Genomic DNA, 27,592 nt, shown 5'->3' with positions numbered 1-27,592 from the left:
GAACAGCACTCTCTCTTGATGTCATGTTTATATGAGATGAATATGGGGTGACCATAAGACCATTAAAATATAGGGTGATCCTTTTCATTGTAATTTATTGATACCTGGAGACTGATTAGCAAAAACAGTGTCTTGACATAGCTGACATGTGCCTGCCTGGTATTGCTAGTACTACCTGTACATTCATTTTTTCCTTTATATAACCTATATTTTATTGACTTTTGGATGTAGGCCTCCATTCAGTTCAAATGAGTTTTTACATGAAATCATTTAACAATATTTTTTTTTTTCCTTTTTAGTCGAAAACAAAAAACAAAACCACACATAATTTGGCTAATATTTATTGTTGCCGCATTGTCAATAAAAACATCACAGACATAAATACAGTACATAAAAATATCTTACTATAGCGCAGTATAATAGGCATGCATAAGAATTTGTACAAGTTTTGTTTTGACATAAATTTCTACTTTTTGTGTTGGTCTTAATTTAAGAAAAGTAAAAGTTTAAATGTTTAAAGTATTGATATTCCCAATAATGTAGCATCGTCCAAATTAATGCTGCTGGGGATTCAAAGGAAGAAAAAACTTACTAAACCTGAAAAAAATGTCCAGGCATTCCTCTATATTTCAGCATTCCTCTATATTTCACAAAAATTCATGGTTGACCCCACATACACTATTTCTGACATTTCATCTGTACAGTATCTCATAGCAACCTTCACTAAACAACTGGCTGATAATTTATCCTTCTATTTGGCACAACTAAACAATGTATGCTGTACATGCACATACTTTGTAAAAACCTAAACATGCCCTTTTATAAAACCTGTCTATAAATACAATAAAATCAACAATTTCATCTCAGATGATTCCATTCCATCTTTTTTTGTTCTTGAAGTTTTGAGATTCCTTCAAAAGTTACTCAGATCCAATAATACTCTGTTTTGTCCTCATTTATCTCTGTTTTGTCCCGATTTAACTTAATATAACATAACTTTACACAAATATATCCATGTTGTATAATCTTTAGTAATATTTATAGCAATACATTAAAAATATTTATCATGATTAATATGTTAAAACTATAGACAGATTTCTGTATTATCACTGAATGGAATTCTGTTAATAGCACCATCTGAAGATTGAGGTACTTATTGTGGAACAGTATGTAGTACATTGAAAGCATTTCATTTTAACCAGTGTCTCTTAATTGTTATATAGGAACATGTGTAAATATACAGTATATTTAATCTAAACTACACTGGCCAAAGCAGCCACCTATTGTACAGTATCTAGCGACATTAAACCAAGGCAATCTAACAACAGGACACATGAGCTCACCTTGCCAAGATAGGAACTTGTAACGCCTTTGATCTTATGTCTGGCTGTGACAAATACCAGCTGTACTGTACTATACATATTCTCTTGTTAGATTGCCTTGATTAAACAACCTGTGGTATTTTTTGCTGACAACAGTCCTCCTATAGCATAGCATTAACTCAACCCTCTAACCAAACTATATTAAAGAAGAGGCCAGAAGCTATCCAGTATCTAACATGGGATGATGGTTGCTGTCAGCAAACATAATACTACATGTGTTATTGTTGCATTTATTTGGTGGCCAAAGCAACCAGTACAATAACAAAAATACATTTTAGGTACAGTTTATGAACATTGAACATTATGTACTGAGAAAGATTCTGTGTAAAAAAAAAGACCAAATATAGATCAAGAAAATTTGTTAATAGCTTTTAAAAACTGAGCATTGATTTAAATTGACCGGTGTGATTTTTTAATGCAAAACATTGATTGACATGTGTGAAAATTACTACTTAATATACACTAATTACATTACTTTAAACAATACTAATATTATATTGAGCACAGTACTTACTTCTGAGCACATTAAGCTTTAGGTATTTTTTTATATTTCTTATTAATTAATGAGTAACAAACTATGGCAAGAATACAATGCACATTCTCAGATATATGTTGACCTTTGACATCACTAACATCAATTTGTACAGTCATAATGGCATGAATAACTAAAATATAACTTGTAGGCTACTACTACTACTACGCCTACTACTATCCTATCAAAAAAAAAACCAAAACAAGATGGATTATATCTAAGCTTTCGATTCAAAGCCAATCTTAGATTAGATTGTGTGTATTATCATTTTGAAAAAGGTACAGTAGTTATCTCTACGACATCCAAAACCCTCACATCTCTTTTCATCTTATAAGCCACTAGAATATATTGGATGACCGTACAAATGACGATGTTTAATCAGAACATTGTATACACAATTAGTCTAATGCCTGTTGAATAGTTTCTTCATACAGACCAATGATGATCATAATCCCGACACCAACCACAACTCCAAGCATTTGAAGTGCTACTGAATGGAAGTGGATATTTGTACTCTCCAGCAACTCTGGAAGCTGAAACCAGAACAAGATTATTAAGTAAGCAACTGAATAATATTTTAACATGTTTTTATTTAAAGACAATTCTTAAGTACACTAGAGCATTTTAACCTCGCCAAACGAAAACAGTAACAGAATCCTATTTAACTAAATTGGATGAACTCTAACATAAAAAACTGTCTGTGTGCTAGGTGATAATTCAGACCCCCTCCTTCAGTGACGGATCCAGGATTAGTAGGGCCTAAGAATGGCAAATTTTAGGTGCCAAACTGAAATTAGTATCCTATCTTTTGCATTACAATTTGCGTAACTTAGTAGGGCTCGGGCCAGCTGGGCCCCATCGTGAAGCCGCCTTTGCCTATTTACAATATTGTACTCTATGCTCTTCTGTCCCATTCCTTAAGGTGCTTAAAGCCTGTTTTCCTGTCGATGTTATTCGATGCTATCAGCAATTTTCTACGTAAACATTTACAGGAAAAGGTACTCGCTATCGTTATCATTTCAACTTGATCGTTTTCAAAAGATCGTCGGACTGTTAGCGATCAATGACGATAGCGTCGAATAACGTTGACAGGAAAACAGGCTTAAATCTCTTTCCAAAATTTACTCCACCCCGTTGTATCTGCAGCGCCACTACTACTAAATGCCATACTTACCAGGTCTACTAAAGCTATGTAAAGAAATATGCCACCAGTCATGGCAAATATCCACAGGTTAGCTTCTTCTATATTGCCAACACCCACGCCCAGTATCATGCCGATGTAAGCAAGAAACGATGATAACCCCATGTAAGCTAGTGCCTTCTTTACTGACATACCAGATTTCAACATTACAGCAAAATCTCCTATAGAATCAAAACAGTTAATATTCTCTGTGATTTCTATTATTTAATGGCTTTACAAATAATCTGTAATTTACTCTTTAAAAAGTATTTTCTGAAATGTCATCACAAGCCTTACAGTATTGTCAAAAGGTGTCAAAATTATACTGTACTACGGTAGTATTGTTATTAAATCACTATACACTGTATAACTACTCTAGGAACTGCAAAAAGTACAAGGGAAGTGTATTGTAGTGTCAGAGCCGATGTCCTAAGACTAGGGCATGAGTTCATCTGAAAGATCATTTTCTACAAAAGGACATCGGTTACACAGCTAATAAATAAAGGTATGCAAGATAGGAAGAGTAAGAAAGGTCCGTCAATGGGGAGCCTGTACATCAAAAGACACTAGAGTTGGTGAGCAACATTACTTTATATTGGAATTTAATGGCAGAAGATATCAATAAACTATACTACTATTAAAAATACATATACTTTACAAATTGCACAATGTACTAGAGTATCATTAAAACACAGTATATAATTATTTGCAACACTAACCTATTTCGTGTGGCAGTTCATGGCAGAAGATGGCAATTGATGTACTTATACCGCCTGTTATACTGTTAGCAAATGCAGCACCAATAGCAATACCATCACAGAAATTATGTAAGCCATCCCCCATTATAACCATCCAAGCCACTGTCGCTATTCCCCCAGTAAAGCTGTGATCGTGGCTGTGGCCATGACCGTGGCTATGTTTATGACTATGTCCGTGCCCTAAGCTTCTTTCATCATCATCATCTTTAGCTTCAGTTTGTTCTATATGAACTGACGGTTCTGATTTAACAATTTGAAGTTCTTCATTACATACTTCATCCTGATTCTCGCACTTTCCTTCGGGGCACGTGGAATCTTCACATGGAATATCGCATGTGTCCTCACCGCATTCCAACTTTACCATTGGAATGTCATTGCTTTTGAATAACTGGTGCATCTGTGTGTCATTGTGTATATGTATAAGGTGTGCATCGTTATGGTTTTGTATGCTCAGTCGTTTGAACTTAATCCCTTGTGTTACTGAACGACAACCTATAGGATATTATGATCAATTGTTATCATTTTAATTAATACAGTACTGTATACAAGTATAATTATTACAGTAGGCAGTTAAGACAGGACACAGACATGGCATAGAATTAGCCCAGGTTCAAGGCCATAGTTCTAGCTACAAGTCTTTTCCGTTAAGGACTTAAAACTAATTCTGTGTAACTTATGCAGTGTGCAGATTAGAGGTTAAACTTGTCCATTTTAGCCTCTGCTATTTGTTACAGAAACCACTGACTACTTTATTTGAATTTGAGCATTAATTCATTAAAGATGTATTGTCCCTTCAAACACAAAAAATGAAGGTCAAATATTCTAAATTTAAATTGGCCATATCAAAGTAATATTAAAGTTATTCACTTTAAGTCGAAAATTCGAGCCAAAAACAACAAGTTTACGTAATTAACACAATAACAGGTAAATTTTGTTTTCAATGTTATTTTTTGAACAAAAAAATGGCTGTATTTCAGTTAAATGATTTTTTTTTTATTATGATACTTCAAAATGAGCCACTTTTTTTCCAAATCTTTTTATTTTTATTTTTTTTTGGAATTAGTCAAAGAGACAATACATCTTTAATATACATTTTATATACTTTTTTCTTTATTCAATATATAATTTCCTTGTTTGTTCATCAGTTTGATAATTGTGATATTTTTTTTTCTTTCATCAGCCTCGTGGAAGAACACATGTTGTTGTCGTTTTAAAATAAAGATTTTATTATTATATACAGTATGCTCACAGATATATTGTGGTGATAAATTGAATGAAAAGGCAGGTGTTTATTTGGCAAAAGCAAAATAGTGAAAATACCTGAAAAAATGCTCAACATTTTTCTATATGTAATATAATTCAAACTGATTTTGGGTCCAATTGAAAATGATAGCTGTCAATTTATATTTTAGTCAAACTGATATTCTCAGTCACATTATATATTTTATTACAGGAATATTGCTTCCATTACAATCAGAAACAGAACATATTTCAAATATTCTTAAATGGATAATTGGTCATACTTTTAACTCCGACATATTTCTACTCTACTATTACCGTAGTTCCCCGGGTATAATCCCACCCCCCTTGTACGTGAAATTTGCCCGAATTTGGGAGGTGGGACTATACCCGGAGATTTCCCGCTGCATGAACTGAAAATGACATATTTCTTCTAGCTACGATTTAGGCTATCTAAAAGCTATATTCCGATGTAGGCCTAGCAATTAGACGGCCAGGCCATCTAGGCCTAGGCGGCCTAATTGGTCTTACCTGTGCTATGCCTACCGTATAGATTTTCCCCGAGATTTCTACTTAAAAAATACCCTAAAATGTGATCTAGGCCTAGCTTCCTAAATCGACATGAACTCGATCATACGAGTTCTTCATGTTCACCCACACGATCGAGCTCTCTGTGTTGTTGCATGTGACACAAACTCTACTGCACAAGCCGGTCGGTATAGAGGGCGGTGTTTTTTTTGGTTTTTTTTACGGTAATCAAGCATGCACAGTAGTGACCTGCAGTAGTGTAAACAACAAGAAAGAATGTACACGACGGCGAAAGGATGTACAGAACGTGACGATCGGGGCATGCTAGCCTTAGGTTGTATTCAACTTAACAATGTTTGATGAGTTTTAAGTCAGCCAAATTCAGAGAAATTACTCTATTTTTTTGGTTTGAGAAATTTACGTCGGCCTAGCTAGCTACAGTAGGCCTAGGCCCACCTCTGGCCTAATGTTAAATTATACACTGAGACTTTGCCCGGGGATATGCTTGCGTGCGAAGGTAATCGTAAAGTCGGGGGTGGGATTATACCCGAGGAACTACGGTATACATTTGGGAATATTTGAAGAAGAAATGAAGTCAATTAAATTTTGGATTTTATTTCTGCATATTTCAGCAGAAAAAAATAGTACTGTACCTGACATTAATGGCTGTCTGTTTATCAAAGGTTCTTCAGCAGGCTTGTTATTTTTATCAACTTCATCAGTACTTGAGTTCTAGTAGATTAGGAACATATAGATTAGCATAATTTATTCACTTCATATTTTAACAGGTCTGGTTCACATCAAATGTTTTTTTTAAGCATGCTGATAATTAGCATATGGTTCACTCTAACTATTATGTAGATAATTTAAGCAGTAACTGCATCAAACATAATACTATGGAGGAAATAAAGTGTGTTGTATTCGATGTTAAAACTATATTTGCCACACCTAATAATAATTCAAACATATTACCACTAAATTTAATTATATATTATAATATTTTGAGAAACAAAACAAAATACCACAATGTTACATTTCAATACAAGTAGAATTATATTATTAGTATTTATTTTATTAATTTTAACAAATAAATTTAATAAAACTTAGATTAATTCTATTTCAAATCAAAATACAGTTGGATGATGTGAGAAAATGCACTGAATTGATATCATATAATGCACATTTTTAATTTAATTTTATTATGAAATTATTCAAATAATATGTTTAAACACAACATCTGTAGAATGAAATTAAGTTTGGCTACACTGGGGATTTGTTTTATCTGTCCTATAGAAATTATGAATTTGGTTTTGATAATCTTAATGGTCTCACCTTTGTTTTGTTGGATTTTTTGTGGGATTCTCTTTCTTTAAAAAGGCGCATACATTTCTCACATGTGAAGAATAGTAGTATACCAGCAAGTGCTACCGTACCCCTCCAAACGATGGTAGACGCTTTTGTTGTGCCCTCTTCGTCACCATCATCATGCCCTTTGTGGCTATGAACACCATACGACTATAATTAATAAACAAACCATTACATCAATAGAAAATAAAAATCAAAAGAAGTACGTAATTCACATATGGTTTACCATATTTTATATGCTCAAAATAGTGTATTTTGTATGTCCATTTATTTTCATTGTTAAAATCACAATCAATCTTCCTAATTTCTTAGTCATTGTAAGCTCAATGATTTTATTAAAAACAAAAAACCCTACATATATACTATACGGTACATAGATACTCAGAGCCTGTTTCTGCTGCAAATGACTCAAAACAATGGTATAAAATTACAGTATAAAATACGGTTTGCTGTTAACTGGTTTTGGGGACAAAAGTCCATCCCACCAAACACGTCACCTCATGTCATGGGTAAACAAATTTACGGTATATTTTAAAGGCAGCAGAAATGGGTTACACAATATACGGTATATATTGGAATATACCATATAATATCCACAAACAATCTGTATCAAGATATTTATATGATATATACAATACACAGTATATTTTTATGTGACCCATTTCTGCAGCCAAAAAAGATATCGTATATAAAATATACCATATAATATACGGTATATTTCTGGCAGCAGAAACAGAACCTGACTCGGTAGCAATATTCCTTAGATACCGTACCAACACACAGTAACAATTCACCCCTGGGCCTCTTTTCATCAAACCCCACTGTGAACAATCCTGTACGCCTTGTAATGTAAGTGAGTGCATCATTCAAGAGCTATTAAATTTATGATTTTCTAGTCCATTGTATTTTTTAACCACGGCTTGATATATTAGTACAGGTGGTGGTATCTAGTTTTTAAATAACCATAACAGATACTTCTCTGGAGTGTAATTAGTAAATGCTATACCATTACCAACCAAGAAATTTATGCTTTTATCCCAATGTAACTTTTTATTACCCATAAATCTAGTACATTTTTTAGCATTATAGTTGTTTTCCATTAGAAATATGTCTATTGATCATGCATTCTAATTAAATTATCGATCTATAATTTCCGCTATTTCATGACTTTTGGAATTGTTATTGTGCTAGACAATTTTCTTGAAAATTCTTATCAGTGGGGGGGGGGGGGGGGGGGTGGGGGGAATGCGGGTAGCAAAAGTTATCAACTGTAAACCACCAACTTTTTTTCACATTCTAGGGAGTCACAAGATATGGTATTACATTACTGAAAAAATGTCTGTCTGGCTTTTATAGCAGCATTTTGCCAAATTTTCTATTTGGCCATTTTAAGAGAAATTCATGTTTTTTCGTCGTGATTTCTGTTACAAATATTTGTTTTATGTACATTTAACCCTATATTAAATTTTAACTTCATGCCTGTACCTGAGCTTTAAGTATTCAAAACATGGAGCTATTACCATTAATACAACTAGAGTTTCAACTCCTTCCATTACAATCACAGCTCAAAGAGTCACTATGGAGAGGGGACCGCCCAATAAGGTTGCATCCTCAATTGGGCAATCAGATAAGCCAGTTTGATGGCGCAGACACTACTTAGTCACACACCTATGTTGGCCACTTGCAGAGTGTATCAATTGGAGCGTGTACTCTTTTCTTTTATTCATTCTGTATACCGTTATCTATTTTCAGTAGTACAGTAGTTTACAGTACTGTGTTTCAAATTACAGTAGTACAGTTTCGTAAAAGAAAAATTACAGTCAAATCAAATACTAAAAATCAATACAAAATACTTTAAAATAAAGTAATTGAAGTTAATTATCATAAACAATATATACTTATCTTGCAAAAACTATAAGTATTGATCTAATTATTGCGTTTCATATTTTTAATTTATTCATTTTTGAACAGATGCGGCTGCCATTTTGAATAATCTCATCACTTTACTGTCTCTTAGTTCGCTCTCTAGTTGAATAATACCTCTATGAATGATACTTTGCTCATTCTGACTGACAATATTTTATCAAATCCTCCTACATATAAACATGATGAACAGGTAGTTTAATAAATAAACACAACTTTTAACCTATCGCGATAAATCTTTGTTTGACAATCAATTGAACTGTATTAAACCTATCCATGGTGTCTTTACATTGCGGTTAATCTTCTGATTAGGTTGAAACAAAAACCAGGTGGTTTCAAGCACCACATTACGCAGTTGGCAGGGTGGGGGCGTATACGTGGGGGTATAAATGATGTGTTAAACTGAACGTAATGTCTTAGAATTGTTTTTATTATCAATTACAATATAACTAAACTTTCTGTGAAGCAATTTTTAACTAGTATTAATAATACTTTTAAAAAAATGAACAGATACATACATGTGGTAATAGATGAAGAAGAGCATCACCCATGAGGGCGCCAATAGCAACTGCTACGAGGAATGATATGAGATTGGTATATATAACTGGATAACGTTTTGTGCATGGTACAAGCAGAATACCAGTTATGGACACCAGGCTGATGATGGTGACGGACGCAAAACTATAGCCCCATACTAAACAGATAAAATGAAACGGGTTAACCTTAACATTAAATAATATTTTATTTGTGAAATAAATATTTAAAAAACTAAATAATGTTGAAATAATGAATCCTGTGTTTTAGTATTGGAGTACTAAGTGCATGAATTTTGGTCCCGAACCGCTTCGCATTCTATGTCTGGCCATGCAGGGATCATGTGACAACTTTTGAAATGTGTGCAAATATAAATTTGTGTACGCATTACAAATGAACTGTGCATAACCTAATGCATGCCATGGTCGACTAGACGAAATCTCAATTTGCACACAGCACTCCTAGCATGATTTCTGAATGGCATGATGCACATATGTTGCCCATGTGATCGGGCATTGTAGTGTTCATGCAAGGCATATACTATTTTTAATGTATACGCATTGGCACACTTCACTACCACTAGTTGAATGCAAAGCGTTATAGACCAAAATGTTTCAATGTGGTATTTTACTCTAGTTTCAAAGGTTTTATTATTGATTCTTATTCATAATAATAAATTGAAATATTTACTCAGAAATCAATTAATTCATAGAGTTAATTGATCAGTTATTTCTAGTCAATACTAAACGTACCTTGTTTAACTGGAATCTTTTCCTCTGTCTTTGCTTGCTTTTGGTTACAGGCTTTAGTATCCAACTGATGTAAAAGAACTGGGCAAATCGTCAACAAGTCTTCTTTTGTCACAGGAGCACTCGTTTCAAGGCTATAATACAGTTCATCAGCTGGTAGACACTATTAAAACAATTTTTTTTATTTAACCAATTGTTTTAAATTTTAGTGGCGTTTTTTGGGATGGAAAAAGTGCATTTGACGATGGACAAGAGAAATCTTACGAGTGGGACAATAATCTAGGTTCTGTAAATTGTGATTATCTAGAAAAGGATATGTGTATGTAAAAATCAAAACTATTCCTATTTACGTTCGCAGGTGAATTCTATTATGTATAGGGAAAAAAAGAAAACTATTTTATGTTTAAATGTAGGCAACAGTTTTGCATCGAGGGTCTCATACAACATTATACATTATAATTTACAGCTGTATGGACAGGGTTAAAAAAAAAACACTTTTAAAGGTAAAATAATTGTTCATAATGTTGATATTAGAATTCTATACTTTACCCGATTAATCGCACCATGTACATTTGATGTGTCATTTACACGTGGAACCACCCGCTTGACTTTTCCATTTTTCACATGCTCAATGTGATTGTGATGGTCATGATCGTTGTGATTTTGATGACCATGATCATCGTGATCTTCATGATCATGATCATCATGCGGTTCATCTGGATCATTTCCAAGTCCAAGGTGTATTATAAAATCTTGAAAGGCTTCGTAGTCCATAGTCCCGTTTTTACCATGTTTGGTAAAAATTAATTTTAGACTTTCTTCCTCATACAAATGACCTAATGTGTGATTGTCTATGCCTTTTTTTGGTCGGTAGGAGTGACTATGAGTCTCATGGAACCTGTTTTCGGATATTTCTTTAACGCCAACTACTAAACAGATGTAGCAGAAAAGTATAAACGAACGTGTGTGTGTGTTTTTCAAATTCATCTCGATCTCCCCATTCCTAATGGAAAAAAAACACTCCTAGTCAAACTGTGTACTGTGTGTTTTATAGTACTACAGTTTGTGAAACGTTGTGAATATACAGTATTAATATTAATAATATTAATACGAATCACAATTATCACATGACTGAAATCAGTCACAACCACGGAATACGGTACACAGTTTAGATTACTGTATTTAACTTAATAGATTATATAATAGCATTTTCTGGTGCTCTGCAATTGTACTTCACTGATAAAATAGGTATCTATACTTATGATCTATCTCTAACAGTTGGTACATTAAAGATAACACTGTGTACAATATAATATCGATTGCTATTAATATCAGGATTCATACCATAGAGATTTGTTCATACTTACTTACTGTATTTTTCATAAATTTAAATCCAGTAAACCAGCTTAATATGCTATTTTGAAGTTGTCTAAAGTTTTCTTATACTGTAATACATAATAGCACAAACCCTAATTCAACATACAGTAAACTTATAAGGGCTAAGATTTTTAAATCCAGAACTTGTACTTTAAAAATGTCAATATAGTGTACAGTTACTACTATTCATGCCAAGTAATGTTTAAAAACATTTTCCCATCGGGTTAATCTGTATAGATCAAATAGCAAATAATGGGCCTATAGTGGCTTAACCTATAAAAATGACCTTACAGTAAAAGGGCTGTGCACTCACTAGTCAAACCCAGGAGAAATCTGTATTTGCCAAAAAATGTAATGCATGTATGTATGTTGGCTAGTACTATTGGAACATCAATTAAACAAAGTGTACACTGTGTATAAGACAACATTTTAAACCGCAATATTATGTTAACACTGGAAGTCATGTACTGTAAAAGTTATACATTTTTTATCTGCATAATTGATGTACGTCTATCTATGCACAGTTTTCTATTGCTGTGGTCATCTTTGTGACTATAGTATAGTTCACTGTGGCTGTGCCAATAAGACAACAGAGAATAAGGAGCAAGGTCGATTTTGCTGTCAATCGCAAACATGGCATTAGACGCACATTTGACCTTGCTGATAAGAATTAAGATAAACATGAATTTACACGGTCAACTGTGCCTAGGCCTACCCTATAATTATTTATTAATTATGATGTTTGGTTGACCATGTGGATAGGCCTAGACTAATTTTAGACATACCTTTACTTAATTATTATTAAGAATTAAATACTGTATATAGTAGGCTAGTATAGGTCAAGCCTAGCCCTAAAAGCCAAGGCAAAATGGACAATTTTCCACCTAGCTAGGCCAAAATACATAGACTCTAGTAAGCCTACTAAAAAACATTACCTAGGCCTAGCCCATGCTGCTAGATAGGCTTAGCCATCTAGAGTAGGCCCTCCTTCTCTCTATATTAGCCCTACTAGGCCTAGCCTAGCCTGGCCCTTAGTAGGCCCTTATTAGGCCCTATCCTCTCTATTAAAACTTCTATTCTATCTAAGCTAAGCCTCTAGGCTAGGCCTAGGCTAGTTAATTAGGCCAATCTCTAGCCTCGCTGCTGACTGAGCTGACTGGGTTCTTTGTCTTCAGCCATATACGGTAATATAGTAAAATACATGATAAAAATATATATGAACAATAACAAATATAGGCCTACTCACAGTTTGGGTTTCTGTGCACTCACCACACTGCGCCGGCTGGGAACTTCTGATCAATCAAATTTGTTTTTCTCGTGAAAACAGTTCGTTTTTGGGGTGCCGTGTGAATGAAAATGGCGAGCCGTGTGAAAAAGTTCTAGAAGAAGATGACGTAAACATGGTGTTACGTAGGTGGCGCTCTTTGATGAAAGGTCTAACAATTAATAATAGAGTAGTACGTGGCCGCCGGCCGGCCGCCGTCATGCGGTGCGCGCATCACTTCCGTAGTCCAGTGACGTATTTTATTTTATTCATTTCATTGTAATATTATTTATATTATATACTAGAGGACGTTACTGTATTTTTTATTTTAGAACTCCATGGTTTAGACCAAACAAGTACTGTATTTCAATGGAGCTATAAAATTAGCCTCTTGATTTTATGTACAGATGCCTATAATAATGTGTATTGTTTTTAAGAACAAATTACAAAAAAATTAAGTAAACTGAAAAAGATTAAAAAATAAGAAAATGTATAAATTAAGTTTGAGAAGGAATTGTATTATATATAGATATCATTTCGTGTGTTCCATGCCATGGTCAGAAATATTTTACAATGTTTGTCGAAAATATTACTTGCTAATTCGTATTTATCATGGGTCAATTGCGTTGGTGTATTTTTTAATTCATTATGGATTTCAAGGTCATCGAGTGGTATTTAAGATCCAGAGAAACAGCTTGGCCTAATAATACTCATGGAGGAAACAAAATATATGTATCATTCTAATAAATCTATTTTTATTTCCTCTATGTGGTAATGATACCACGTTGTATCCGCACACGTACCTACTACATAACAATAACAATTAATGTTTCCGCTTTTTTTATGATAATTAAATTTATGGATCACATTTTATTTTATGGATTAAACAAATATATTAGGCCGCCGTTTCTTAAAGTTTTGAAAAAATGTGTAAGAAGAGAGATCTGGAGGAAATAAATACTAAAATTATTATTTCATATGCTTTATTATTAATAATGCATAATTCACTAGACCTAGGCCAGTACTTGATTTTTGTATTTTTGTTCACATACCATTATATTATAATTTATAAGTCTATTTAAAATGATTATAATAAATCATTAGTTCAATATAGGCCTACTTCAATTGATTATACCATGGAGGTATAATTATACCTCCATGATTAGGGCCTACCATCCAAAGAACCTACGCCATTTTGTTTTTTTTTTCACATTCCGTAGAAAGAAGAGAAACGGGGAAATATAATAATAACTTTTTCACTTAAAAATTCAACCAAAAATCTGGCAGGCAATTTGACTTTTTTTTTCTTTAAGTTACTGTTTTTTCAGGTAAATAAATTGTTTTCGATAAAATTATTTTTCAGGGGGACAAATTTTTACCTCACGAATAAAAACGTGCATAGATAGATCACGTGATCAATAATCATAACATCGGCCATTTGTTTGCACACATCACTGCACACGCACTAACTATACTGCTGCTGCTATGTCATCATATACCCTGTCTGTCATCAGTGTCATATGATTGAGAAGTTTGTTTTTATTTCTTGAATTTCATATGGAACTGATATTTTTGGGTAAAGTATAAACGGGATCTTACCGTGATATGAATAGAACGGAATGTATTGTTGAAAACAGAGAGATGGAACGGATAAATGAGCAAGAGCAAGATTCAACCGGACCACCCCACGATTCTAACGCTAGGCTGCCGCCGAGCTCATTCATGAATGGTGGATCGGGCCTAGGCCTAGGCCTACAACATCAACATAACGATGGTCTAGGCCTAGAAGTTAGTGTAAGAGGGCGGGTAAAATCGTCTCCGCCTGATCCATATAAAAATGACGGTTATTACAATAGGTCTAGCTTTCAAGCAGGCACTTACAGTATGAATAGTTCAAACAGGGATTTTTTTATGGAGGACGATGATGAGCCGTTGTTGAATTTGTCTGAAGATAATAATGTTCATGATGACTTTGAGGAGGAGAAAAATTATTGTCAATGTCATGCTGCTCAAGAAGAATACTCAAATCGGGGAGCACGAAATCAGCTGATTATAGCTAGTATTATTTGCCTTATCTTTATGGTTGGAGAATTTGTTGGTATGTTTGTTAAATGTTGGGTTAACAGTACTGTATATAGACTATTTATGCCTTATGCCTAATATAATTTATTAATAATTAAGTAATTAATAACTACAGTTAGATAAGACGGTCATGTATAAAATCACCCCACCTATGACACTACATTTTATACGTGCGCAAGATTATTCGTAAGTTATTAAATTATATTAGAACCGCTGCTCTAGATAACAGTTACTACTTGTTATAGAATATAAAGAATGTTTCATTTAATTATAATGCGGAAAAAGTTTCATTATATTGAAAGCTCTCCTAAAACAATTGTTACAATTAGTTACTTAATAGTCTAATAATCTAAAGTTAAGCCGTTTTCTTTTTCAACCATTGTTCCAACTTTAGTTATAGATCTATTTCTAAGCACTACATTTATAGAAAAGAATCATTAATGCTTATATTATTGTTTGTCTCGACAGGTGGTTACATTGCCAACAGTTTAGCTATTATGACAGATGCTGGCCATTTATTGAGTGATTTTGCCAGTTTTATGATCAGTCTTTTTGCATTATGGTTAGCAAACATGAAGCCGACAACGAAAATGTCATTTGGCTTCTACCGAGCAGGTAAAGTTATAGACGTTTCATATGTTTTATTAACTCATTCTTCAGTGGAAAATTACTTCCATTTATTGTCATTTGCATATAAAATATACATAGAAATTATGTTTGCTCTGAGATATACAAAAACAGATAAATGAAAAACTAACAAAAACAATTACAAAGTGTCGCATCACTCTCATACGGTATACTGACAAGCATTCAGTGTCCGAATATATACAGTATATTAATTATAAACTTTATTTATTCATGAGACTGATGTGCAGTTTGTGATATTACAAAAAAAAAACAACACTATATAAATACGACAAAAAAGAAAAAAATGTACAGCAGAATCCCTTTCATCTGACACCTCTATTTAGGGTACACCATATCAGTACTTCCCATGTAAACGTCAACCCCTATCCAAGTGTATAATTTATGGGGATTCTACTGTAGTAAATAATAAATATTTTTGTTTTCATTTACCTTAAATTAAAATGGCAGCTGGATAAAAGCTGTTATAAAACCTATTTGTACGAGAGATGATGGACCGGTAACGTCTACCGCTACGTAACACCTCAAAATACATTATGCATGGGATGAGTAGAATCTTGCCAATGGCAACATAATTCACTCAATTCTAACTTAATCAAATTTCATTCAGCCTTATTTTATAAACAACTAGAGGGTACTCCGAGAGTACAAACCTCCGCCTACTGTGAAATTCCGCTACATAAAATTCCCCCTGAATATTTTTTTTTTACATTTTTTTTTATTAGTTCTAAGTGTAAATATGCTAACTGCACACTACAAAGTTGTGGATGACAGTGTGGTGTAATGGTTATGTATCCAGCCTCTCACAGTTGAGATCGCAGGTTCAAGTCTGAGGGTTTTTTTAAATTATTTTTTTATTTCTTTTTTTTGTTTTGTTTTTTGTGGACCTTGATCTTTGACCCTGACCCTTCAAAATTTAACCACAATTATATGATGTGTCATTGATCATTGTGGCTAAGTTTGGTGAGAATCGGATAAAAACTGTGGTCTCTAGGCAGTAAAATAGTTTTTTGTTAGTTGTGACCTTGACCTATGACCTTTTCCCCTCAAATTCGAACTCGTCCGAGCTTTTGGGGCATAGATCATTGTTGCCAAATTTGGTGAGAATCGGATAAAAACTGTGGCCTCCAGGCTGTTCACAGACACACAAACACACACACACAAACATACAGGGGTGAAAACATAACCTCCTTGGCGGAGGTAATAAGCTGTGATATCATTTTCCAATCAGAGTGCAAACAAACCAGGAATTAGTTAAAATATCCCTAAGTTTCTACTGGGCTATTTCAAAACTGGGTTGTATTACTAACTGAGTCAAAATAATTTTTATTCAGTACAGTATACTAATGACTCAATAAATACAAAATTATAATACGGTATTCATAAACTCATTACCATAAAGTAAGATGTAGTTTTTTTTCCATTTTTTAGTCATTTTGTTGGAATTACTCATGGTAAATTTAAGATGTCTATAATCATGCAATTATCGTACTTTGTACATCATAAAAATTTATGAGTCCTTTAATATGAACTTTCACATATTTGAATTCACACTTTTCGTATCCATGTGTCCTTCATAGAGTTAATCCAATACTAATGTGTAGTTACTTTCCACGGATTTTACCATTAGCATATTCATTGTGCAGTGTAGCAAAAAAAAGCCCATTCTGGAAAATCAGGTGAAACATGACATTTTAATTACCATGTACAACAAGTATCCCACAATGGCAAATTGCATGTTGGATATCTAATGATGTTATTTTTTATAGTCAAATGACCACCTACTGATAAACAATTAGTATAGTGGAATTGCTATGTGTATTTTTTATTTCATTGATTTTCAAATTTAGCAGTTTATTTGGTGTTATCCAGCAATATTATTAATTCTATTCATTTTGTCAAAGTCTGTCGTCAAGGAAATATCCCTTTCTTCATTACAAACTATTTAAAATTGTCAATTAACCCATCAGGCTTTTGTTGAAAGCTAATAACTGTACTAAAAAGAAGATACTCTACTGTATAAATTTGGTTACTTTCTATTGGACCTTATGATCTGAATATCTCTGGATATGTTGATTTAGCGTCTATTTGACCGTATGTTCAAATAAGAGTTTAGTGTACTTAAGATATGAATGTTTATTATGGAATTTGAGCCCAATTATATAATATTGGCATTGAAACAAGCAATATTTACAGTACAGTATTTTATACAGAAAAACGAAAAATTTGCTAAATAACAAATCTAAACTACAAAAGTTTTCACAGTAAACTACCATAATTAATGCCAACAAAACATGCATTATTTTCTTCCATTCTAACAATTGAATGTACTATTGCATGCTCAGTTTCTATTCAACTTGAACTTTGTTCAGTCAATATTTCATCTCCCCATTCAACACTGTGTACAATGGTATTCTGTAGCCAAAAGCCAAAGTTTTAAGAGGTTGTGACAATAAACAAAATATTGTATTTAGCTTACAAGGTAGCATGTTGGGGAAGCATGTTGGACTAAGTGCCAAGTTTCAAAAAGTTTCCATCATGCCATTTTACTTCTCTTCATTGTGACCACTCTCTTTTTTCTTTTTGACATTTTGTTAATTCCATGATAATTTATGTTTGAATTTACAAGTGATGTCAAATGTATATTTGGATGAGCTGTACGTGAATAGAAATACTAATAAATATTGAATTTTGTATTTTTGTAATTAGATACTGTATACTGTAAGTGGTAACCAAGGTTAGAGACCTATGTTTATTCCTTTGAGGAATATTCAAGATTTATTGTATTTTAAAAATGCCTGGCATTACAAAATGACTGCTTTATACATTTAAAGGCTCATGGGATAGAGCCTTGGGATAGTTTTTGGTGTAGCCATGCAACTGAATAATATAGGGCCTGTTTCTGCTGCAACTGCTCAAAATACGGTATAAAAATACGGTATTTTTATACCGTATTTTTTAGTACCCTGTTTCTGCTAACAATACTTCTTGGGTGGTCGTGTTAAATTTCATCCTTTTTACCCAAATTGCCATTCATTTATTTGGTCGATAATTAAAAGTCGCAATAAAGAAAGTTTTACGCCTCACTTTCAACAGGCTAGCCCTGTAATACAGATGTTGTGAGAGCACAGAAAACATCATAATGGGGACAAGTAATTCGTTCCCTCCCCGAGTTATTGTCTTTTGCAATGTTGTACTGCTTTCGCAGGCTCTTCGGCTTTGAGTTTACTTGCTTCTATTCCGTACTCCTGCTTTATTTTTTTAGAAATGTCTTTATAAATGTGGTTGTCCCTTTTATTACCTTTTAGTTGGCCGGACATTTAGCTTCCCCACACCCTCCTTCCCCACACCCTCCTTCCCCACACCCTCCTTCCCCACACCCTCCTTCCCCACACCCTCCTTCCCCACACAGATTTATATAGTAAATACTGTGACGTCTTCGCTCCACATTTTCGCCGAATATATCTATACACGTGTGTAAAACAGCTGACAGCGACAGAAAATAAAAACACGATGTTGACCTCATGTCGTAGGTCAAAAAAAATACGGTATTTTTTATTGGCAGCAGAAAAGGGTACAAAAAATACGGTATAAATTTGTAAATACCGTATTTTATCCACAAATTTTGTGGGGAAAATACGGTATACAAAATACGGTATTTTTTTTATGAGCGCAGTTTCTGCTGCCAAAAAAATACGGTATTCAAAAAATACCGTATAAAATACGGTATTTTCTTGGCAGCAGAAACAGGGCCATAGAAGCCATTTTTGTATACTGGTCCACCTCTCATTATAAACAATTGATAGTTGAACACAATAAATTATTCAGTTATGAGACCATAGACAGACACTCACATAACAAACCCATCATGTTAATCATCATCTTCCATAATGAAGCACCTACCATAAACAACAGGGCATGCGAATGACCATTACACCAGTGTAACCCCTATGTACTCTTCTCAAAGATACACTAGGTTCTTATAAAGTGTAAACTTAACTTCCAGTCCTTTATTTGTATGGTCATCGTTTACATTACCTCCCTCCAGTTTAAAGCAGCCACCTGAAAAGTGTGACATGTATATTTTCTAAAAAAATATACAGACAATTCTCTTGAAAACCTAACTAATAGGTTAATACTAATAGAATATTTGATTAGACATAAACTCAGCTCATTTTGAAATATACAGTATACTCACAAAGGGTGGATTTTATTGAATGTTCACTTGCGTATTTGGCTCAAAGGTGAAAGATCATTAAACAGCTAAAATGAGTTGTAAAACTAGGTATGCTCTGGCTAATACACAGACTTCATTTAATAGTTTGTTTACTTTTCAGAGGTTTTAGGAGCTGTTCTAAGTATCTTGATTATTTGGGTACTTACTGGTGTTCTTCTTTACCTTGCTGTCTTAAGATTTATGCATAAAGATTTTGAGATTGATGCCGATGTCATGCTGATCACCGCAGGCTGTGGAGTGTTTCTCAATATTGTGTATGTATACTGTAATATTGTCAATGTTATGCAAATTGATGCCCGCAGTCCTGCAAATGGATTCCTCTATCCCTACAAATCCCTGTGTTCTGATACCTTTCAGATGGATTCCCTATCATATCTCTGCAAATTGATTCCTTTAGTCACAGCAAATTAATTCCTTTATCCCTGCAAATTCATTCCTTTAGCCCTGCAAATTCATTCCTTTAGCCCTGAAATTCATTCCGTTAGCCACTGCAAATTCATTCCTCTATCTCTGCAAATGGTGTTCCTATACCTTCCAGATGGATTCCCCAGTATCCCTGCAAATTCATTCCTTTAGCCCTGCAAATGGGATGTCTGCAACTGAACAAGAGAATTCCTGCAGCCCTATTAATTGGGTTCCTGTAGCCCTGCATAGATAGATTTATATACCGCAAATAAACGATGTCTCTATGCGCTCGACAATAAAGAGAAAGAGTGGAAACCAAAGGGAAGAGAACAAAAAGACAAAAACACAAAGCTAACACCCAAACTAGAGTATGGGGATACACCATCATCGCTAACTGGGGATCAGTGTGTAAGTACCCCAGTTAGCATCGGTTAAGTCTAGATCTTTTCAGGGATATGAATGTGAATGGTACATACAGCCTAGTAGTGTAGTGCATGTAGTCCTGCTGCTAATGCTAAGTGTTACCTGCAGACTTACACATACATCATGCAAATAATTACAACCTCCTATTTTTGCTTTCAGACTTGGGTGTGTCTTACATAAAACTGGCCATGGGCACAGCCATGGTATTGGTCAAAATCATGGCCATAGCCACGGTGGTGAACAAAATCATGGCCATAGTGAACAAAATCATGGCCATGGTGGTGGACATGGACATAGTCATGGTGCCCATGGTGACGGTCACAGCCAAAAAGACAAGCATAAAAATATAAACGTGAGGGCAGCATTTATTCACGTCATTGGAGATTTTATCCAAAGCGTTGGTGTATTTGTGGCAGCGCTCATTATAAAATTAGCTGTAAGTATGTTTTATTTTCGGATTTGTTGCGACAGCACAATTTATTTTAATTAAGATAAGATAAATACAAAATAATAATGCGAGTTGCAAATAAAACCGTAAATAAGGTCAAAACCAGAAGAAGACAATTTTTCTTGTCCTGTTAAACCTTATATTTGATAAAAATACAGATTATAGACAATAATAATAATACCACATTTCACATTTCAGCCACACTTTGATTAAGACTAAGGTAGAAATTTGCACCAAATAGTCCTAAATGGTGCTTTCGTTAATATTCCATTGAATTGAATAAGATGCCAGAAATAAGTATTATACAATATATCATGTTATGTTTAGTTGAATGTCTTTTATTCAATATCTAGAAAGTAAAACTAAATATATGAAAGTTGTCATTGTTTAGAATGGGTTCAGATAGTACAGTATAAAATATCAAACTGTTGTCAGTATTAAATCAAAATATTTAATCTTGGCAATGTTTTCATTACTTAAAGTACTATCACTGACTGATGCACTTTCTAGATGAACCTGAAGTACTAGAACATTTTTTTTTATTTTCAGGACAAACCAAACATTAAGTTAGCAGATCCGATATGTACCTTTTTTTTCTCAATATTGGTGCTAATTACGACTATCACTATACTACGGGATGCAGTATATTTACTAATGGAAGGTAGAGTACTGTACCTATAAAAATTAATGCATTTTTATGTTGTAGTTGGAGAATGATATAAATCCAGTGTTGAGAGGTTTTGTTTTGATGATAATGAGAGGGCGTGTGTTGGACGTTGGTGATCGTGGGTTAAAATCCAACGCTCGTCGCATTGCTTGTTTCTTTAGGCAAGATTATGTTTGCCTCTCTCCAACCTGTACAAACGGGTATTTGGTATTAAGGTCAAGACAAAACTTTGCGCTGATTACTACCTGCACTATGCGAGTATGTTTCCATATGTGTTTGATCCAAAAATGACCAGGGTAATAATATGTACAGCGCTTAGAAGTTTCACAACATTAAGTGCTTTATAAATCCAGGATATTATTATTATTATTATTATCTATGCATAAACAAGACTTGATTTTACATTGTCTAGAATATAGACTAGTCAAACTGTTTTCCCATGTTCCCTGTTGGCTGGTGAAAATTTAGCTCCGGTTCCTACCACCAGGTGGCTAGATGCTTATATGATGAGCATGTTGTTCTGGAATGTTAGTTTATATATGAAGTAATCTAATTAGTATTATTATGATTTTAGCTAGCAAAACAGTAAATAATTACTGGTAGGCAAGTGTTTACTCAAGTTAGTTTATAAGTAACTATAATTTAATTAACAATAACATTGCCCCTGATTCAACTGAAAACTGTGTAAATTTGGGTTATACCCTGTATGAAGCAGCAGCAGCCACAGTGTAGCCCTTATGACCAGCACGATATGATAGTACCCTGCTCTTTTTGAATACCATACCAAGTTGTTTACCATGTGTTTATATACACAGTATTAACGATTATCTTCTGTTCCTTTAGAATAAGATAGAAAGCAAACAGGACTATTAAAGTCCCATTCCCTACGTTTTGTAGATCTAATTTAAGGTCACAAACTACATTTAATGTAAAAATAAATTCGATATGGTCCTATTGCGATAACTTTTACTTTCTTTGAACAGTTAAAAATGTGAAAAATAAGTTGATTCTAATAATTTTAGCGGCCCGCTATTACTCCCAACATGCATTGTGCACGGATTGATATTTCAGTTTTTCTTCTGTGATTCACCCATTAAGCCTTTTCTAGTCCTTATCATTGCAGACTCTAACACTGTATCATAAACTAAATTGTATATCATATATTTTATAACCTATTTGTGTAAATAATGTATTTTATCGTAATGTTTATTTATCTTTTTCATGTATTTCATTTGAATTTAAGAGGACCCTGAATATGAATTGGCATTAATTTGACCAACTGGAAAAGTTAAAATAAAAAATAAATAAAATGTTACTATTATAATCTTTTATTTCGGAATCTTTTTTCCATAGAAAATGTGTATAGTTTTGTATAAATTAACACATTTTCAGAAAATCGATGAGTGAGTGAGTACAATGTGACATGCTCTCATCTTTGATGTGCCCAAATATGGTAGTGGTATGCTTAAATATGGTAGTGATATGACATCATCGTGTCCATATATGGGCACATCACATGTTTTTGTCACATAAAGTTTGATAGTGTAGACAGAGGTCAATACATTATCTTCTAACAGTGAGAATAATACAGTTTCAATTTCTTACAAAGAAGGAATTCTATTCTGTAAACATGATTTATTGTTCTTTTTAGGTGTACCAAAGAATATTAGCCTCCAGAATGTTCATGACGATCTTCAAGGGATTGAGAATGTTCGGACCGTCCATAGCCTCAACGTCTGGTCACTGACCGTCAATAGAATTGCAACTGCCGTCCATCTAACTGTTGGTAAGTCTCACTCTCAGTTCCAGTTGAGTAAACAACTTTATTAATGAATTTACAGAAAGGTTTACTTATTTCAATTATATAACTTCTGACTATACGGAAATAGAGAAGAAATGTCAGTCCATTTTAATAGTATTTTTCCGCCAACATGATAAAATTTTAAGGAAAATTGAATGAATAGCACTCCAGGATGGTTTGATTGATGCAGTTTAGTAGCATAGTAAAATCTAAAATTATATATAATTATATTTACAATAAAAACCACACAGAAAAGACATTGGTTTAACTTAACCAGTGAAGAGAGAATCTCTTCCCTGACTTATCCAATGAATCTTTACAATAAATATAATTTGTACTGTAGTTTACTAGCATTTTAGTAAAAATCAATATGTTATACAACACTTACATTATCAATAACAGCCACACAGGAAAGGCATCTGGTTTAACTTAACCAGTGAAAAGAGAATCTCTTCCCTAACTTATCCAATGAAATTTTACAATAAATATGATTTGTACTGTAGTTTACTAGCACTTTAATAAAAAATGTGTTATACAGTACTTACATTATCAATAATAACCACACAGGAAATACTGGTTTAACTTCCAGACTACAATATATTTATTTAAAAATTTTATTTTGATAGCAAATGAAAACTTGACAGCAGAGATCTATCAGACCATTCAATGTAAAGCAGCATGCATGCTACGAAAAAAGTACAACATTCAACAGATTACTATACAAGTTGAAGAATACCAAGATGATATTATGTCTAGCTGTAAAGAGTGCAAAGGACCTTGCTCATAAATATCCCACAATGCAATGCTTAAAACGAGAGGCGGGTAAGTGTAGGGAGTATGAAAGCTAAGCTGGAGGTTTCCTTCTTTTCCATCTGTAAAAACCTCCAAATTTAAATTTCATCTCATTCTTAATAGGGTTTAAATTCTATTTAACAGTAATTCTTCCCAACATTAATTCTTCCCATATTTGGCTGACAGCATTCTATGAAAAAAAGTGTAAGAAATTCTACTCTTTTTTTCTCATGCTATGTGAGAACAAATTTCTATTTATCAAAAAATGGTGTTGGCATTCTATGAAAAAAAAGTGTAAGAAATTCTACTCTTTTTTTCTCATGCTATGCAAGAACAAATTTCTATTTATCAAAAAATGGTGCTGCCATTCTCATGCTATGCGAGAAAATTTTATAGAAAAGAAAAATAATAATATAAAAATAATAAAATGTGCTTTTTAATTTAATTAATTAAAACACTGTATTTTACTACTGTATATTAAATTCCCTTGTTTTCAAATGTTTATAAAAATTGATTTGAAAACCATTTAAAGTAGATAATTTATTAAAGGGAACATTTCAAAGTTATTGTATTTGTAGAAAGCGCTATACAACCTCTGTCTTAACCTTATCTTGTACAGTATTAAATCAACGGCAAATTAATAGTTAATTTTATCACCCTAAAGACTAACTATTTTTTTATTAAGAAATTAAAATTGCTAATAAATATATTGGCAATATATGTTTTATTAGAGCCAAACTATGAAATATTTCTTTATAGTTTTAACAGATTTTTAAGAGAATCTTTAAGACAATTCACTGTCAAATGTTACTATGACCAAAATCCTACTATTACTATTAATAAGTTAACTTAGTTAAAGTTGGCAGGGTTAATTCTCTTGACTGTGAGATTGGGGTTCAAATCTTTTGGCCTGTATCCTTGCCACTTTAACTTTAGCTACATAATTATACTGTACTTTATACATGAAGGTAACTTCATGCTTCTAAAATAAAAATAGAGGGTGCTATACAATTTTAACATGTCACATTACAATTTTACACTACAGAGCTGTATATAAATGCAGTCATCTGAAACACTGTCTCTTCAAATAAAATTATACAAAATATTTTGAAATAATAATAGTACAGCAATATTTGTCTTCCAGTTATTGCATATTTGTTTATAACTAGGCCTATTATTATTATTATTTCAAGATAACATACTGTATTATATAATCAAAGTTGCTTTCCAGTTCATAAAAAAGTTGTAACAGTAAAACAAACTCCTGTTTTTATGTACTATTTTATAAAAAGATTAAGTCTGTTTGCAATATCTTCAATCTGTCTTTTTTTGACAGTTTCTTTGATTAATGTAAATTATTTCCATCACTCTCCAAACCGATAACTTAATGATCTGTACTGTAGCTCTAAATGATTAAAAGGTTTGATGACAGTCACATTTTTACTATTGTTACGTTGTATATAATGTTATTAATAACAAATTAAAATATATTTTATATTGTAAAAGTATTACTAATTGTAAATAATTAGCTTTTTAAAAGAAAAATAACAATGATAATTGTTGTACATGCATGCATTATTTTAGTATTAATTTTATTAATTAATTGTTTTGATGTTGTTAGTTAATATTCAAGACTTAACATTTTTAAAATGAAGTATTATTATAGTAAAGTATAATTTCTTTCTGTGGCAGTTATGTAATTAAGCATAGCGCCCTCTCTCACTCTCTTATTCATAATGTTCTTTTTACATAGGAACTTTACTAGTTGTTCAGGAGTAATCTGTTTAATTTTAAATTGCCATGTAATTATGAGAATGTGTAAAAATGGCATCATATGCCTACCACTCCATGGATCCAAAACGTGATTACCGGTTACACATGGACAAACTACTTATCTTGTCCATGGTTACACCAACAAATGAAAATGCAATTGATTTTAGTGTCAGGTTGTTATATTCCTTTGTACTATACTATGTAATAGAATTGATATTGCCTTTTTATTGGTATATTTTTAAACATGTAACTTAGGTCCTCCTTGGTAATTAAATATGATATATAATCCCTTGAGAAATATATAGTTAACACAGTTATAATACACATATAGATCTAAGCAGGTAAAATATGTATTTTCAATGCTGCAATATATAATCATGGAGGCAAACAATAATCAAGAGTTTATTAATAGAACATGTGACTATAGCAATTATAGCAATGACCATACATGGCATCATAGTTTGATTTTACAAAGAGGTAACAAAATTATATCGTAAAAGAATTACCATAGATATTTTGGGGTTCTGGTCGATACACAACTTAAGCTATGTTCACATCAGGTTAAGGCAGAAATCATGAATAATTCATGAGATTAATTGTGGCCCCTTGTGGCATAAATTAGGGTATTATAAGTAGTGCTATATAAGCATGTTGTGTTGTACTTCAGTTTTTTTTCAAGGCAGATATATGGCCGAGTGGTGTAGTGACAAACTAAAGTTGGTACACGCACAGGTTGGTCTGGCTGGGGGAATAACAAAATTTGTATTACGTTACCAAATATATGTCCATGCTATAGCGCCACCTGTAATGTCCTAATTTATGCGATAATTAATTTCATGATTTCTGCCTTAACCTGACAGGAGAAAAATAATGCTGCGCGGGAGTGTGGCGTGTGCGTCTTTGTAAAATTCCTAAGGATATGTTACTGGCCCTTTCCCTACAAAAGATATTTGTAGTAATAATATATAATTAATAAAGTATTATACTTATTTATGAAGATAATAGTACAGGGATTCTAAATATCAAAATTTTATTGAGGTAACATGCAAATTATGATAAAATAACCGGTTATGTAAAAAAATTAAAGGGTCGAAATTTGGCTATTTTTTGAAAAAAATCCCTGTACTTATAGTACAGGGTAACATGCGCAGAACTTATTATGTACTTCTGTGCATGCTAATTTATGTTAAAATAACCATTTATGTCGAAAAATAAAAGGTTCGGAATTTAATTATTTTTTTGATAAAATCCCTGTACTATAGTACAGGGATTTTTCCGGAAAATGGCCAGATATTGACATTTTAAAATATGTATATAATATTGAGGTAACATGCGCAGAACACATTATGGCCGTCTGCACATCCATGTTTATGATAAAATAACCGGTTATGTAAAAAAATAAAAGGGTCGAAATTTGGCTATTTTTTGAAATAAATCCCTGTACTTATAGTACAGGGTAACATGCGCAGAACACATTATGTACGTATG

At 33.0% G+C, this 27,592-nt stretch overlaps 2 protein-coding genes across 2 annotated transcripts; one reads left to right on the top strand and one right to left on the bottom strand.

The window, feature by feature from the left end:
• Positions 1-325: 325 nt before the first annotated feature.
• Positions 326-12,934, bottom strand: LOC144840900 (zinc transporter ZIP10-like). The gene is made up of 9 exons (XM_078696985.1): positions 12,814-12,934; positions 10,740-11,193; positions 10,194-10,353; positions 9,426-9,601; positions 6,952-7,134; positions 6,273-6,351; positions 3,814-4,344; positions 3,089-3,276; positions 326-2,447 (listed from the first exon to the last, which is right to left on the bottom strand). The coding sequence occupies exons 2-9, from the start codon at positions 11,175-11,177 to the stop codon at positions 2,313-2,315; spliced, it is 1,890 nt and encodes a 629-aa protein (XP_078553111.1). The 5' UTR covers positions 11,178-11,193; positions 12,814-12,934; the 3' UTR covers positions 326-2,312.
• A 1,417-nt stretch (positions 12,935-14,351) lies between these two features.
• Positions 14,352-26,558, top strand: LOC144840733 (proton-coupled zinc antiporter SLC30A2-like). Its single transcript, XM_078696721.1, has 7 exons — positions 14,352-14,929; positions 15,382-15,528; positions 19,896-20,049; positions 20,783-21,059; positions 21,621-21,732; positions 23,390-23,524; positions 24,166-26,558. Exons 1-7 carry the CDS (start codon positions 14,437-14,439, stop codon positions 24,324-24,326), a joined length of 1,479 nt encoding a protein of 492 aa, XP_078552847.1. The 5' UTR covers positions 14,352-14,436; the 3' UTR covers positions 24,327-26,558.
• Positions 26,559-27,592: the final 1,034 nt, after the last annotated feature.

The sequence above is a fragment of the Antedon bifida genome, chromosome 1, assembly GCF_963402885.1.
Source record: "Antedon bifida chromosome 1, ecAntBifi1.1, whole genome shotgun sequence".
Lineage (NCBI taxonomy): Eukaryota > Metazoa > Echinodermata > Crinoidea > Comatulida > Antedonidae > Antedon > Antedon bifida.
This window is presented reverse-complemented; position numbering and strand designations above follow the sequence as displayed.